This window comes from Leopardus geoffroyi, chromosome C2 (genome assembly GCF_018350155.1).
Source record: "Leopardus geoffroyi isolate Oge1 chromosome C2, O.geoffroyi_Oge1_pat1.0, whole genome shotgun sequence".
Taxonomy (NCBI): domain Eukaryota; kingdom Metazoa; phylum Chordata; class Mammalia; order Carnivora; family Felidae; genus Leopardus; species Leopardus geoffroyi.
In genome coordinates, this window is record NC_059333.1 from 56,141,121 (window position 1) to 56,156,049 (window position 14,929).

Below are 14,929 nucleotides of genomic sequence, written 5' to 3' on the forward strand. Positions count from 1 at the left end.
CAGTACTTGACCACTTGGGACTGGCCACTCATCATAATTCCCTTGAGATTCCTTTAGGCTGTTGTGTCTATCAATAACGTTTACAGTATCGCTATTGCTAAGTAGTAACTCATAAACGTATTTCAATATGTTTAATGTTCAGCTCTTGAAGGATACCTGGGTTGTTTCCAGTTCTTTCCTATTACAATAAAGCTGCTATGGAACATTCTTATACAGGTTTTTGTATGAGCATAAGTTTTCATTTCTCAGAGACAAATGTCCAATAGTACAATTGTTGGGTTGTATGGTAATTGCATGCTCAGATTTATAAGCAACTGCCGAATTGTTTTCCAAAGTGGCTGTACCCTTTTATGTTCCTACCAGCAATGTATGAGTGATTCAGTTTTTCCAACCTTTTTTTTTTTTAACATCTTATTACATTAGTCTGTACAGATGATAAAATTAGTAAATAAATACGTGGCTCATATAAGAACAGCTTGTAAAAAGTCAGTCCAAAAAGTCCAAAGGGTAAAAAGGCAGGAGTCGTATAAATAAGCCACATCTTAAGCAACGGCCTCTCTGACTTGTGTCAGCTCCACAGGGCTGCCAGGTATGCAGCAAATGCTTCACGCTCCTGGAAAGTAGACGGTGTGACTTACAGCTTTGCTGGGTCTCAATTAAAACAAATAAATCTTTTCTTTCCAAAACAGGATTATGGCATATAAGATGCTTCAAGTAGCCCTGTGTTCAACATTGCTTATAGGTAAGAATCTATTTCTTTTTTATTTATTATGCCTTTTACAAAATCATGCTTATAGATAACCACTTTCGACTTTTTTTTAAAGAAACGAACAAACATGTTTTATCCACAGATCAATTCTAGAGCATTGGGAAAACCAAACTATCATGTCATGGCATGGTTTTGAACATGTTAGTGTTAATTGTGTGTGATCATTCTGTTCCTAGTTATGTATTAACATATTAGCATGTCACTAATGCTAAGAAGCCCTTTTAAGTGCTGCTTCCAAAGAAATGCTCTTGTGTCCTTGAACAAAGAAAAATTTTAAATGGCTTTTAGAAACTGTAATACTTACATGGTACCATTATGTGGAGACCTCAAGGTACTGTGAGAGTGTGAATTCATTAACCTTTAGAGCAAGCTGTAGCTCAGAGAAGTGGTGTTTTAAAGACAGATCAAGGAAGGCACTGAAGGTCAGATGATTTGCTGCCAAATTGACCCAATAATTCAGTGGCTGATATCTGAATGGAACTGAGAGGTCATTTGTTTTTCTTGTAACCAAAACTGAAAATACCTACAAAGGTATAAATTATTTTCGCAGTTAAATCTTTACAACTTACAAATACTTTTGGTGAAATGCTTAAATAAGAATAAATTTCTACTTTTATGATAAACTTAAGACCCACACAAAAAATTACATGTTTTTCTTGAGGCGCACACACACATACACACACACATATACACACACAGATAAAAGGATATACTTAGAATATGATTCTAAGTATATGTGTACTTAGAATCATACTTAGAATATGATTCATACTTAGAAGTACTTAGAATCATACTTAGAATATGATTCTAGATATATGTGTACATATATGTATGTGTATATAAATAGCCTTTCATTCTTAAGCATATAAATAATTTTAATAAAGAGTTTTAATCATCAAAGTTATATTTATGTTTGGGACATGTTTAAATAACTGATTTAAACATTTTTAGCCAAGTTATTATTAGGCAATTATCATCAAGGCATGTATAAACATAGTGGTTACAGCCCACTTCTCCAGATGAAGAAAGTGAGGCTGGCTCAGTTTAAGTGAGTGTTTCGGGAGCACACTGCAAATTGAAGTCATGGGCTAGTTACAATCCATCAGTGTACTGCTTTGCTTTGACTGCTGATCCATGCAGTTGGCTTTAGAGTGGGTGATGGTGGATTAGAGCAAGGCTAAAAGCACTACTGCTAGTCAACATTCACCTATGAACAGGCAGGGTCAAAAATATCTGGCAAAAGGAAAATGGTCCTGCAAAATGACTTTTACAGACTTTCTCAGGAAACAAGTTGGAATTCACTTTAACTCCAGCTGAGATACGAATGTGTCTACCTAGAAAGACAACTGGTTTGACTGATTTCACTTCATAAATAAATAAATAAAATTATGTGGCTAAAGTTCGTGAAAAAAGTTGAGAATTAGAAACCAAGGAGAGAGAAATGTTGACAGAGCTGGGTTCAGCCCTTCAGATCTCAGGAAAGAAGACTTTACCACCTCTAGGCTGAGTACACATAAGTCTTTGGGACCAGATTCATTTCTTACACAAATAATTCGTTTAACTGACATTTTCTAAATCATTCAGCTCTCAAGTAGGAGATCGTAGCTTGAATCAACTTCAGTCACTTCTTCCCTCTCTCCTCCCATCTTTCATTTAAGAATGCAGCTTATTCATCTGCACTTCCTTGGAGCCCTCTACTCATAAGAAAACAACCATCTTAAAAAAGCGTGTGTTTATTATCTAAAAAAAAAAAAGTTTTCTCTGTTACAGATTAGTTGTCTAACAAATTGCTTTTGTCTAGAACTTAATTTGAAGTCAATAGGGAAAAGATGTCATTATCCATTTTCCAAATGGGAATGCTGAAGCTAAAAATGATGAAGAAGCTTCCCCAAGTAATTACATTCATGAGCACAGTCCTCAAATCATTTTATTGACTTTCTTAAAATAGTAATTTATGCACATTGGAACTGGTTCCCTGGTCAGAGAATCAGAAGTCCAAGTGTCATGATTTGATCAAAAAACAAAACAAAAACCCTCTCTTCAGCATTCAGGTCAAGAATTGCCTTCTCCTATAATAAAAGCAGCAAATATTAATAATACTACCTGAAGTCTTTATTCTGTGGCAGGGGCCTTCCATAGGTTACCTTAAGTCCACTCTCATAATCACTCTGAAAATAAGTGTTACGATTTTCCTTCTACAATGGGAATTTAGGCTTAGAGAAGTTAAATGACTAAACTACACAGTTCATCAATGGTGATGCTGGATTCACATGCAAATCCTCCATCTAGGTCTTCTGAGAACAAAACCCTTCTTTCTGCTACACAAACTGCCTCCTCTGGCCCTGTTGCTAGATATGGGATATGTAGCTATAGGACAGGCAACAGAACACACAGCAAGCCCACCTGCTAAAAGAGGAATAAATCCACTGTTGTGGCCAGTGGTTCTCCAAGAACAGGCCTGGAGTGAGGGAGCTGGATGACTTTATGGGAATAGATAGAGCCAACTAGGATATAACCAGAAGCTTTCTCCAGCTGTGGCTAGTTGTAGCGAGGGTAAAGAGAAGTCCTAACTCAGTATATTCCACCTCAAGAGGGCCCCATTTCACACAAAGGAGAAATATGGAAAATACGCATATGTGGAAAGTGTTTCACAGAGTAAGTAAGCCAGTCCTTGAGGTTGACCCATATGTGAAGCAAGCTGGAGGTTCTTGCTGCCCGTATTGTCAACCTGTGATAAGCTCACATGAAGTGCAAGTATGTCTTCTGGTTTTAGACAGTAGAAGCAAACTGCCTTTAGCCTGTTTCTCTAGCAGACATCCAGGTCCTATTTTTACTCCATGGCTGGCAACCAACAGCAGTTTGTCTTCAAGGTTTTTGTTTGGTTGGTTGGGTTGTGTTGGGTTGGGTTTTTCTGATAAGAGCTTTTAAGCTCACATTCTTCCCTTTGACCCAGTCAGCCCCTCCCCCCCACCCCCCCACCCCCACACTCCAGTGGCTCCGTTTTTGCCTTCCTTTGTGCCACCATAGAAGGAACGAGGAACGGCCCTTCCCAGTCATCCAGCTGCCCTCCCTACCCTCCCATTCCTTGGGAGTCTATTTTCTGTATATAGTTTTAGTTTGTTTTATAAGAATTTGCTCTTAATTTTATCTACTCACTTTGGCTTAAGGTTGATCAATGCTCTCAAGAAAGTGAGTAGTGAGAATAAACTGGGAAATAACTCAGTTAGAGAAAAATATCATTGCCTGTGACTGGATTCTTTGAGCACTCTGGTTGTTACAGAAAAACCATCTATTTTCCTGTCCATGTGGCACCATTTGTCAGGGCCCTAGAGTTGGAAATCCCATCAATTCACACAGGCAATGATCCACAAGGGTTACTATTGAATCATATTAAATGCTGCCTTTTGTGCGTTACAAATTTCTCTGTCCACAAAATTAAAAGCAAATAAAAGATCTGCCAGGTCCAAAACATGAGCCCAGGAATTACATGGCCATGCATGTGAGCATGTATGTGTGTATGTTAATGTGTTCAGAGCAGGTTAGAACAGACTGAGCTTAAACTCAAGTAATACTAGTTTCTATTTACTTTGCAACAAAGTCAACACACTAGCAATTGTAACATCAGTAAAGCCGAAGCTCCCAAGTTAAAAGTTCATTTATGAAAGCATTTCCTTAACAGGTTAGTAAAATGATGGAATTGAAGAGCTAGTCCTGAAGTTCAGTGTCTTTTTTTTTTCCTAACTAATTTCCATTGACTCTTCTGCCCTGTCTTTTTACTTCCCTATTTGTCCTGTTCCTTTTTTCTACGACTTTTCACCTCTTGAACCTTTCATTTTTATAACCTCCCTTCTTTTGTTTCTATTTCCTTTCTTTTCTTGATTTCTCCCTTCTTCTTTTTCTTCTTCATATTTTTCCTCCCAAACCCAAAATTTTTTCTCTCTCTTTCTCTCTCTCATTAACTTTTATCTGAATTGTAGCAAAGTGACAGTCTATTACATGAAATACAACTCTTCTCTTTTCCACCATAAATTTTTGGGTCAGTGATCAAAATTTAGAGTGGGAATCAAAAAATAACTATTTCATAATTTCTAACAAAAAATTATTAACACAGAGAATAAAATATTCAACTTTATTTTTTAAATATTCAATTTTTTTAATATTCAACTTTAAATATATGAACCTAAACATGAGTATTTTAATTATTCACAAAATTAGAAAATTTCTCCTACGCTTAGATCTTTGAAAATTTTACCATATGGCCAAGATGTCTGTATATCCTTTTCTCATGATCCTCTTTTGTACTTAATTCCAAGTGACTATTTATACTTTATTTTAATACTTAATTTATGTGCCTGGGCATTTCTTTCTTTCTTTTTTTTTTTTTTTTTTTTTTCAACGTTTATTCACTTTTGGGACAGAGAGAGACAGAGCATGAACGGGGGAGGGGCAGAGAGAGAGGGAGACACAGAATCGGAAACAGGCTCCAGGCTCTGAGCCGTCAGCCCAGAGCCTGACGCAGGGCTCGAACTCACGGACCTCGAGATCATGACCTGGCTGAAGTCGGACGCTTAACCGACTGCGCCACCCAGGCGCCCCCTTTTTTTTTTTTTTTTTTTAGACAAACATTTTAAGGGATGAGACTAGGACTCAATCCAATAAAAATAGTAAATAATAAATGTAATTCTTTAATTGCTTATACTGAATGCTAAGTGCTTTGCTTTCAGCATCCGGTACCTGAGCATTTTTGAACTTGTACCAGGACTGTAGTACTTATTCTCCATCTCCAGCACCAGGCATCATGTAACACTTCAAATAGCAGTATCACCCAGCCCTTAAGGGAAATAGCTAGCTGTGGCCCATCCTGTGGATTTGTCAGACATTGTCGTGTCTTCTGCCCCCACTAAATTCCACCATGTTTATTCACAGACAAAGAATTCCTTCCCTCATTGTAACTGTTTATGAATATTCACAGAATTCACAGCCCTGGCTTTCCAGGGATGATAAGTTCCTGCTGGTTGGAGGGCCCTGGTCTATTCTGTTTTTGTTTTTGGTGGGTTTTTTTTTATTTGTTTGCTTGTTTGTTTCTTTTCTTTTTAATGTTTATTTATTTTTGAGAGAGAGAGAGACAGAGTGTGAGCAGGGGAGGGGCAGAGAGAGAGGGAGACACAGAATCTGAAACGGTCTCCAGGCTCTGAGCTGTCAGCACAGACAGAGCCTGACTCGGGGCTCAAACTCACAAACCATGAGATCATGACCTGAGCGGAAGTCGGACGCTCAACCGACTGAGCCACCCAGGTGCCCCTGTTTGTTTCTTTTTTTCTCTGTTTCTTAGTGAGGCTTAGAGACAACAGACATGTTGGGTTCTCTGTACCACCTTCTGACACATAGAACTCCCCACTTCCCTTCTTTGCCTGCTTATTTGATCAAGAGGAGAGATAAACCAAAGATCATCATGGAAGGCAATCAATTCCCTTTAATCCTGAGAGTGGCTAATTTGGAAGACATAACATAGTATAAGATATAAATGACCTGATGACTGGACCCCAGAATTTGGTAAATTTCATATCTAGTTGCAGGTTGCAGAACCAGAAGAGAAGGTATGATCTCTGAGGGCAGCTAACTCTCAAGAGAAAGAAGCAAGAGCTAGCTGAACATGCCAAGTTATGCCTTTTGGACAGTTAAATGGGGCACCACCCCTTCCGAGGGGCAGAGTCTATCTACAAGGGGGGAGAAGGGTGAGCTGAGGTTACTCTAAATGAGTTTCTTCTACAGGAAAGAAAATAGGACTCTGCCATCAGACTCTGTCCTTTGATTCTATATCTTATATTTCACATCAGGCTTTCTGGTCTTTTTTCGTGTATAGGTTCCTCTTCTTGCGTAGGTACAAGGAATCATCTTCACAGTCAGGTGCACAGTATAAGGACTATTCAGTTATTTCTCCAATATCAAATTTAAAGACTCTTTTTCAACCTTCCCTGGGTGATAACAAAATAGGGAATCATTCCATTTCCAATTGTACAGTTTTCATTACCAACATACTGCTCCGCAGCCCATGATGGGCACTCTTCTCTGTGCATAATGTGAATACATTTTTATTTGTATTCTTTTAATTATTGGCTAGGACTATTTTGACTTCTCCTTCACTTATTTCTATCTATCTCAGTGCTGAATTTCTCAGCATGTGAACTCCTTGATGGTAGTAGGAGCGGTACCCATTTAGTATATTCTATATGTTTTAGATGCCCTAACACCATGCAGAGAGAGTAATTTTCAGTTAATGACCTATTTGTTATGAATATATTCCAATTAAAAATACTAGAGCTAGAAGAGACCTTAGTTAGCTTCATATGATCTAGCCTCATTTTACTTTTTTTTTTTTTAATTTTTATTTATTTATTTTTGAGAGAGAGAAAGTGAGAGCGGAAGTGTGCACACATACAAGCAGGGGAGGGGCAAAGAGAGAGACAGACAGAATCCTAAGCAGTCTCCACGCTGTCAGCGCAGAGCCCCACATGGACTTCTAAAGCACAAACCATGAGATCATGACTTGAGCCGAAATCGAGAGCTGGACGGATGCCTAACCAACTGAGTCAAGGATCAGGTGCCCTTGATCCAGCCTCCTTTTAAAGAACAGGAAATGGAAAGGCAGGAGTAACCAGCTAATGACCCAACAAATCACTGGCAGGGCCAGGATAAGACTCTCAATCTCTGATCCTTCTTGGCTTGTGTGGCAAGAACTATGATCTCAAATATCTCCATACTCTGAAGTGGCTGCCTTACTTGAACTGTACAGAATTTTCTGCAGACTATATTCAAGATATGTTTAGATAGCAGAACTAAGCTTGACAGATCCTATTAAAACTACTATGATACAGGATGAAAGGAAGGAGGGTGTGTAGGGAGTTGGGAAGAAAAAAAAGGAAGATTTTTTTTATAGCTTATGATTTTAAAGTTTAAAAAAGGCATTAACCTGGCTGATACTGCCTACATTAAAAAAAATTAAAAACCAACAAAGTAATAAAACTCAGGGTTCAGTTTTCAAACCCCAGCAGTATTATATAGGCTTACAAACACAAACTCTGATCTTGCTCTCACTAACTTTCAAGGTTGATCAGGCAGAATGAAAAAGGGAGGAGAAATTTCTCAAGCAGAGAGGATAATAGCATGCCCTTCTGTATAACTTGCATTTTATTTCCAGCCCTGCCAATGACTTACTATGTGACCTTGAGTGAGTCATTTCATCTCCGTGTGTCAATTTTCTCATTTGTAAAGTAGGATAATAAATACTACTTTCTGTCTCTCTCCTGGGTGATGTTATTATCACCACCAATTAATATTTATTGGATGCCTGTTGGGCACATAATGCTGAAATAGGTGCTTTGAATGTTCAGGGGCGAGGGTGGGGGATGAGGGGGAGATTGCATCAGTGAAATATTTTCCATGAGCAAAAAGATAGAAGATTTTCAAAAGACAGAATTATTAGAGCTTAAAATAGCTATGGTTTATATTTTAAACCATGCTTCTCTGCTAAGATTTATGTAATACATTTTTTTCCCTTAGCAATTGTACAATACACCATGACAATTGTAGTGCAGATATTGGTTTTACTTTTGGATGATTCCAAGTAACACTATCTTAAGTGGTTACTGTATTTTCTTTATCTAGCTGTAAATTATATCCTGAGCCTAATGTATGTACAAACATTTATTAGATACTGATATTGAATCTTCTTTGCCTAGATACTCTATTTTGAAAACCTCCCCCTCTCATTTTTTTTTAACAGAATAACACATTAAATGTCTAATACTGTAACACCTTTTCTTCAAAGAGAATGAAGAGAAATCTGAGAAGTGGTCTATGAACACATCTCAGTTAAAACTAGAACTTCAATGCTGGGCAGTCCTCACTAGTGAGCCCAAACGAATGAGTTCCCTGCTCTGTTCCAGTCAGTCCTGTCTTCCCATCCATGGTGTCAGTCACCTGATTCAGGTCCCACTTATCTCTCCTCTGGGCCATTAGAAGAGGCCCCAACCTGTTCCTCTCACTCTCTCTTCCTTTTACCATCTGCCTTTCACACTGACAAAGGAGTTTCCAAAAGTATCTGTGAATTGATAAGCAAAATGTTGGCATATACATACAAAATATTATTCAGTCTTAAAAAGGAATGAGTAACTGGGGCACCCAGGTGACTCAGTCAGTTAAGTATCTGGCTCTCGATTTCGGCTCAGGTCATGATCTTGCAGTTCATGAATTTGAGCCCCACATTGGGCTCTGTGCTGACAGTGCAGAGCCTGCTTGGGATTCTTTCTCTCTCCCTCTCTCTCTGTCCCTCACCCACTCGTGCTCAGCCATACTCTCTCGCTCTCTCTCAAAATAAATAAAACTTAAAATAAATAAAATAAAATAAAAAGGAATGAAATGCTGATCTATGTTACAACATGTAAACCTTGAAGATACTCAACTGAGATAAATCAGACACAAAGGGACAAATAGTGCATGATTCCTCTTACAATGAGGTACCTACAATTAGCAAATTCATAGAGACAGAAAGCTAATGATGGTTGCCAGGGGCTGGAGGAGAGAGTGATGAGAATTGTTAAAGGATACTGAGTTTCTATTTGAGGGGATAAAAAAGTTCTTGAGATAGTGGTGATGGTTTTAGAACATTGTGAATGTGGTTGATGCCACTGAATTGTACAAATAAAAATGGTTAAAATGGTAATTTTTCTGTTAGCATATTTTATCACAATCAAACAAAAAATTTTTAAGCAAATGTGGTCCTATCATTTTCTTGTTCAGAAATAATAATTAATTGTTTGAAGAATAAAGTCCAAACTCCTTGGTATGAGAGTAATTATCCCTCAGAATCAGGCCCCGGCTTATCTTTCCAATGTTCATTTTGACCACATCTACACCTCAACCCTACCCTGCAGTCACATTGGCAAAGTGATGGTCACCGAACCTGAGCCTTCTTTGTTCCTCTGTTCCTTGGCTCTCGAATCTTCTTCAGCCTGGAATACATGTGCTTTGTTTCCATTCCCTTCTTCCTAACTGTGGAAACATTCCATAACCTTTGAAGCCCAACTCAAAACCGATTTCTCTGTGATGCCTCCATGCCAATATCAGAATTAATCATTCCCCCTTCAATTGGTCTGGCCACAATATGTTTCCTTGTAATTATTTATGAGCTCTGAATATAATGTGAATTCCTTAGGGGCAGAGTTATTCTTTGTTTATCTTTCTCTGCAATGATGATCAGAGCAGAGACTAGGATGAGGCAAGTGGAGATGTTATGGCACAAAATCTGTGAGCTTGAGAGCAAGTTTCTTCTTCTGTTTTATGCCCTAGTGGCCTCACTTGTTTCATCTGGGTCTCAGCTCCGGTGATTAGCAGTTTATCTTGACATAAGTAGGCACTTATAAAGCACTGTATTAGTTATCTACTATGACATAACTATTTTCCCCAAACTATAGCAGCTTAAAACAATAAACATTTATTACTGTACACTTTCTGAAGGTCAAGAATTTGGGAATGGATTAAGACAGTGATTCTGACTCAGGATCTCTCGTGAGGGTACAGTAAAGATGTCAGTGAGGGCTACTGTGATCTGAGGACTGTTGTGATCTGAAGGCTTGACTGGAGCAAAAACATCAGGTTCCCAGGTGCTCCGTTTGTATGGCTGTTGGTGGGAGGCTTCAATTCCTTGACACATGGGTCTCTCTTCAGGGCTCTTTGAGTGTCCTCACAACATGGCAGCTGTCTTCCATTAGAGCAAGTGATTCAAGAATGGGACAAGGCAGAAACTATAACATCTTTTATGTGCTAGCCATAGAAATCACACACAGTCACTTCTGCACTATCCTGTGGTTACACAGGGCCACTCTACTAAATGAAAGAAGACCACAGAGGATATGAGTACCAAGGAGGCAGTGATCTTTGGGGGACATTTTGGAGGATGGCTTCCACAGGCATGCTGGTTTGATTGTATTGAATTTGATTACCTACCAGCAGGCTAGTATTACTTCTATCGTCTGTTGCTAATATCTTCTAAAAACTTGACTTTTACCTTTTCTTTTTAAATTACTGAATAACATAAATTGCTAACTTTCTATTAATAAAGAATGTGTCTGAGTCATTTTTCTATTTTCCATCACTAGTAGTGTTTTGCACCCACAGACAGCCTGATCAATGCATAATATCCACATCATTTTCAATAGGTAGGCATTTAGAACGAGAGCTTAGTGGGTTAACAAATTAATCTAGAGGTAATAGAACTAATAACTAGAACCCTGCTTAGTGCTCAGGTCAAGCTTGGAAAAGCAGATCATACAGAATGTTTAAGTAATGATTGGTTCCTTTTTTTCTATAAATGCATAAGACTATTATTATTATTATCATTATCATTATTATTACTTTCCTTTGGCCCCAAGAATTCCTGTTTCTTAGTCATAATATTGTACAGTGGCTTTAAAGGGAGAATTCTATCTCCCCTTCCTACTAGCCATGAATATATTATTTAAGTTTTCTGTGATGTAGTTTCCTTGTCCGCAAAATGAAATGATTGATAGTGCTGCTTCTTAGGTTTGTTGTATTAAATAAGGTAATTCAGGTAAAGTACTTAGCACAATGCTTAATAAATGTCAACTATCATTATTTGTGTGTATATGTGTATATATATATATATATATATATATATATATATACACACACACACATATATAAATGATATTGATACATACACACACATTCATGCACAAATAACCTAGCCACCTCTAACCATTGTCTTCAGACATCCATTTACAGATTCCCAGAGCCACACATTTTTGCTCACATCATTCCTCTAGCTTAAAATTTAAAGTCTTGCTCCTTCTCCCATCCTGCTAAATTTAATCTTTTCTTCAAGGAAGAGTTTCAGCAATTTTCCTGATCACGAAAATGTCTGCTTGTGCCCCAGAGCCCCAAAGCTTAATAACACCGCCTTCTCCTAAACTCCCTTAGTGCAATCAAATCCTATGTTTCCTTGTTTTATTTTGAATCTTGGACCCTTCCTTCCCCTCCCTTACAGAGGGGAGGTTTTGTATCTTATAGTCCACTGTAATCCTGGTCGGTAGAATCCTGTTAATGATGAAGCTATAGAGTACCTAATGTAACATTCGTAATAAATGACTCTTTATCACAAGCAATGAACAGATTGTATTGTTACCACAAATAGGTGGGCAGTGTGCTCTTCCTTTATACGGATTCAAATTAGAACTCTGAACACAATTGTGTTTTATTTGGGAATAAAAACACAATATAGAGTGTTAAAATTTCAAGATATAAAAGAGTCTGGATTTTAAAAACAGTCATCTTTTTTTTTTTCTCTTAATCCTGGAGTGGAAAGGAATCTAAAATATAAACCTCTTCAATTCAGTGATAGATCTATCAATACTAACAATTGAAACCACAGTGCCAGATTTGGAAGCAGTCTACTTAAAACTGAAAGAAAGGGCTTGGAAGGGAAGAATAAAAGATTGTTGACCGCCTGGCTTGAGCCAGGTGGTTTACAGTCATGAATATATCCAATCCTTATGGCAATCCTATATTATTGTGTTACTGTGTTATTATCCTATGTCTTTACATACAAGAAAACTACAGCTTAGAGGAATAAAGAAACTTGTCTAAAAAAGTGATAGAGCTGGAATTTGAATTCAGATCTGTGGGCTCCCATGCATGTAAAGAAGGTTCTAAAAGTCTTTTCCGTTCATCACATGGCACTGGCTTTCATGCTGTACTATATTCAGGACACAGGATGATGATAGTGCAGTCATGGCAAAAGGCTGAGGAGCAGTCATCTCTCACGAAGCATAGCTTTTTCGGGATCTCCTTGTCAGGCACCCAGACTCCCAAAGGCCACAGCTATGTCTCTTTAAGAGGATAAACAGTGAGATGTAAACTATTGCCCTAAAAGATGCTGTGCTCTTGGACTCTAAATTACAGGAGCGTTGGGAGCACCATTTTTGTTGGAGGACCCCGCAAACCAGTTCCTACATCTCAAAAGACACATATATTTGCAGGATTACTGGGACCCAGATGGCAATCCAAATATGTGGGGAAACACGCTGGCTGATAAGGTATTTGCATTAGAAACAAATGGCTTCTCACCATCTATCTTGTTAAATAGGCATTGCATCAGCAGGCGTTAACACACCATCAGCCCTGATTTTTTCTATCTGCCCTGAGCTGTAACTGCTCCTTCCTTCCCATAAAATGGCTTTTGTCTAGTAAACTTCACCTCTTCCTTCAAGACTAAAATCAAATGTCCCCTTCTTTCTGAAGACTTTCCCTTCTTTCCTGGGTAACATTCTTTCTTTTCTCCCCATTGCATGCCGTTCACATGTGAATGGCACACTGGAATTGTTTCTCTGTGCACCCAACCTCCCTTACCTAGGCTACAGAGGTGAGGTGCATGTCATGTCTTATCCATCAAGGTCATTTTTCTCAGAACCTATCAAAATGATTCTTAGTCAAATCTCAGTAGATTATTGCATATTTGAGTAGGTGGATAAATGGACCGCAGTCACATTTAGTTCCCTTTTAGTTGTTCAGCAGCTTATTTTCCAAACCTTTAATAATCATCCAAGCATTTAATGTCATTCCTTCATTTGCTTGTCTTCCATACACTTTTTACTCATTTGGAAGTCTCACTCCAAGAGAAATAAAGAAGAAACGTGCTTTAGCCTGTTTTATTCCATGTTTACTCTTTTGATGGAAAAAAAAAAACAACAAAAAACATTGAAACTCCAGGCCAAATGAAATTGTTGAATTGTCTGAGGATTTCAATTATTCATGATTTCTCTCTTAAAATTTAGCAATTTAGCAAACAAAGATGTATAACAAATTAATTAATCCCTTCATTTGTTTGTTCTTTTTCTCTTTACATGTGTATCAAGCTCTATCATCAGGCTAAAGGGTTGTATAAAGTCACAAAAAATTTGAATGTCCTTGTTTTTCTGGGGCCTTGGTCCTATCCTTACTCTGCACAGTTGAGTTTTAACTGGTCTACCAGGAATGGCTCATTTCTGGTTAGCATTTGCTGATGAAAACCACCAGCTTGAATAATGCATCTAGTTTTGTGCCTGTTTTTCTCCAACAGGCAACATTTAGAGGTATTAAAGCCAGACATTTGTTTATTTGGCAAATTAAATATTACATAAGCGAGTAGACTGTGTCTTCTTTATGGAATACTGAAATTTTCAAGTACACTCCTGCCTATAATTGTAGACTAGCACTGTGATCAACTGACAGATACTATAATGTAACAAGACTCTGCCACACTGGTTCATGCGGTAGCCCCAGAAATACTGTAAAACATTTAAGCATTGAAGAATATAGGTCACTAAAAGTATGTTAACCAAACCTTTTTTTGTATTATTCTTCTACTCTATTTCTCTCAATCTTTTAGGATTATCTGTATGATTACCTGAATAATTGATGTAACATGTGTTCTCCATACTCAGAGATCATGACTTAAAGTTTCTTTTGTTACAGGCTCTTGAAACATGGACTGCTTTGAAAACAATAGCACAATATTATCTGAATGTGAATACCTTCACTTTTGACATGTCCACTTCCCAGTAAATGTGCTTTGATGGTTAAACCAGGAGAGAAAAAAACGATGGGAGTCAACATGGCAATGCAACCAAACTGTGGGCTTTGGAGACATGGAGGCAAATCTCTGCCACTTACAAGATTACTTAATATGTCTGTCTCATGGAACTGTTGAAAGGAGTAAATATAAAAATCCATCTAGAGACCTAGAATTAGAAGTTCTCAGTAAATTCTAGATCTTAAGATGAGAACTAAAATAAAGACAATAGTACTAACATTGATTAAAAAAGGGCTCTTCTGGAAAAGGAAACCAAAAGCAAAAAAGTAGTGCCATTAAAACTCACTGTTGATAGCTTACTTCCTTTTGCTTCCTTTTTGAGAGAGTTAATTCGCTTTTTAATTAAAGGAAGAGGAGGGGTGCCTGGGTGGTTCAGTTGGTTGAGCATCCAACTCTTGATTTTGGCTCAGGTCATGATCCCATGGTTTGTGTTGGGCTCTGCACTGAGAGCACAGAGCCTGCTTGGGATTCTCTCTGCCCACCTCCTGTTCCTGTGTATGTGCATGTGCTCT

The 14,929-nt window shown here is 38.0% G+C and overlaps 1 protein-coding gene across 1 annotated transcript; it reads left to right on the top strand.

The window, feature by feature from the left end:
* Positions 1-507: 507 nt before the first annotated feature.
* Positions 508-14,716, top strand: CC2H3orf85 (chromosome C2 C3orf85 homolog). Its single transcript, XM_045501941.1, has 4 exons — positions 508-589; positions 690-742; positions 12,749-12,882; positions 14,300-14,716. Exons 2-4 carry the CDS (start codon positions 694-696, stop codon positions 14,387-14,389), a joined length of 273 nt encoding a protein of 90 aa, XP_045357897.1. The 5' UTR covers positions 508-589; positions 690-693; the 3' UTR covers positions 14,390-14,716.
* Positions 14,717-14,929: the final 213 nt, after the last annotated feature.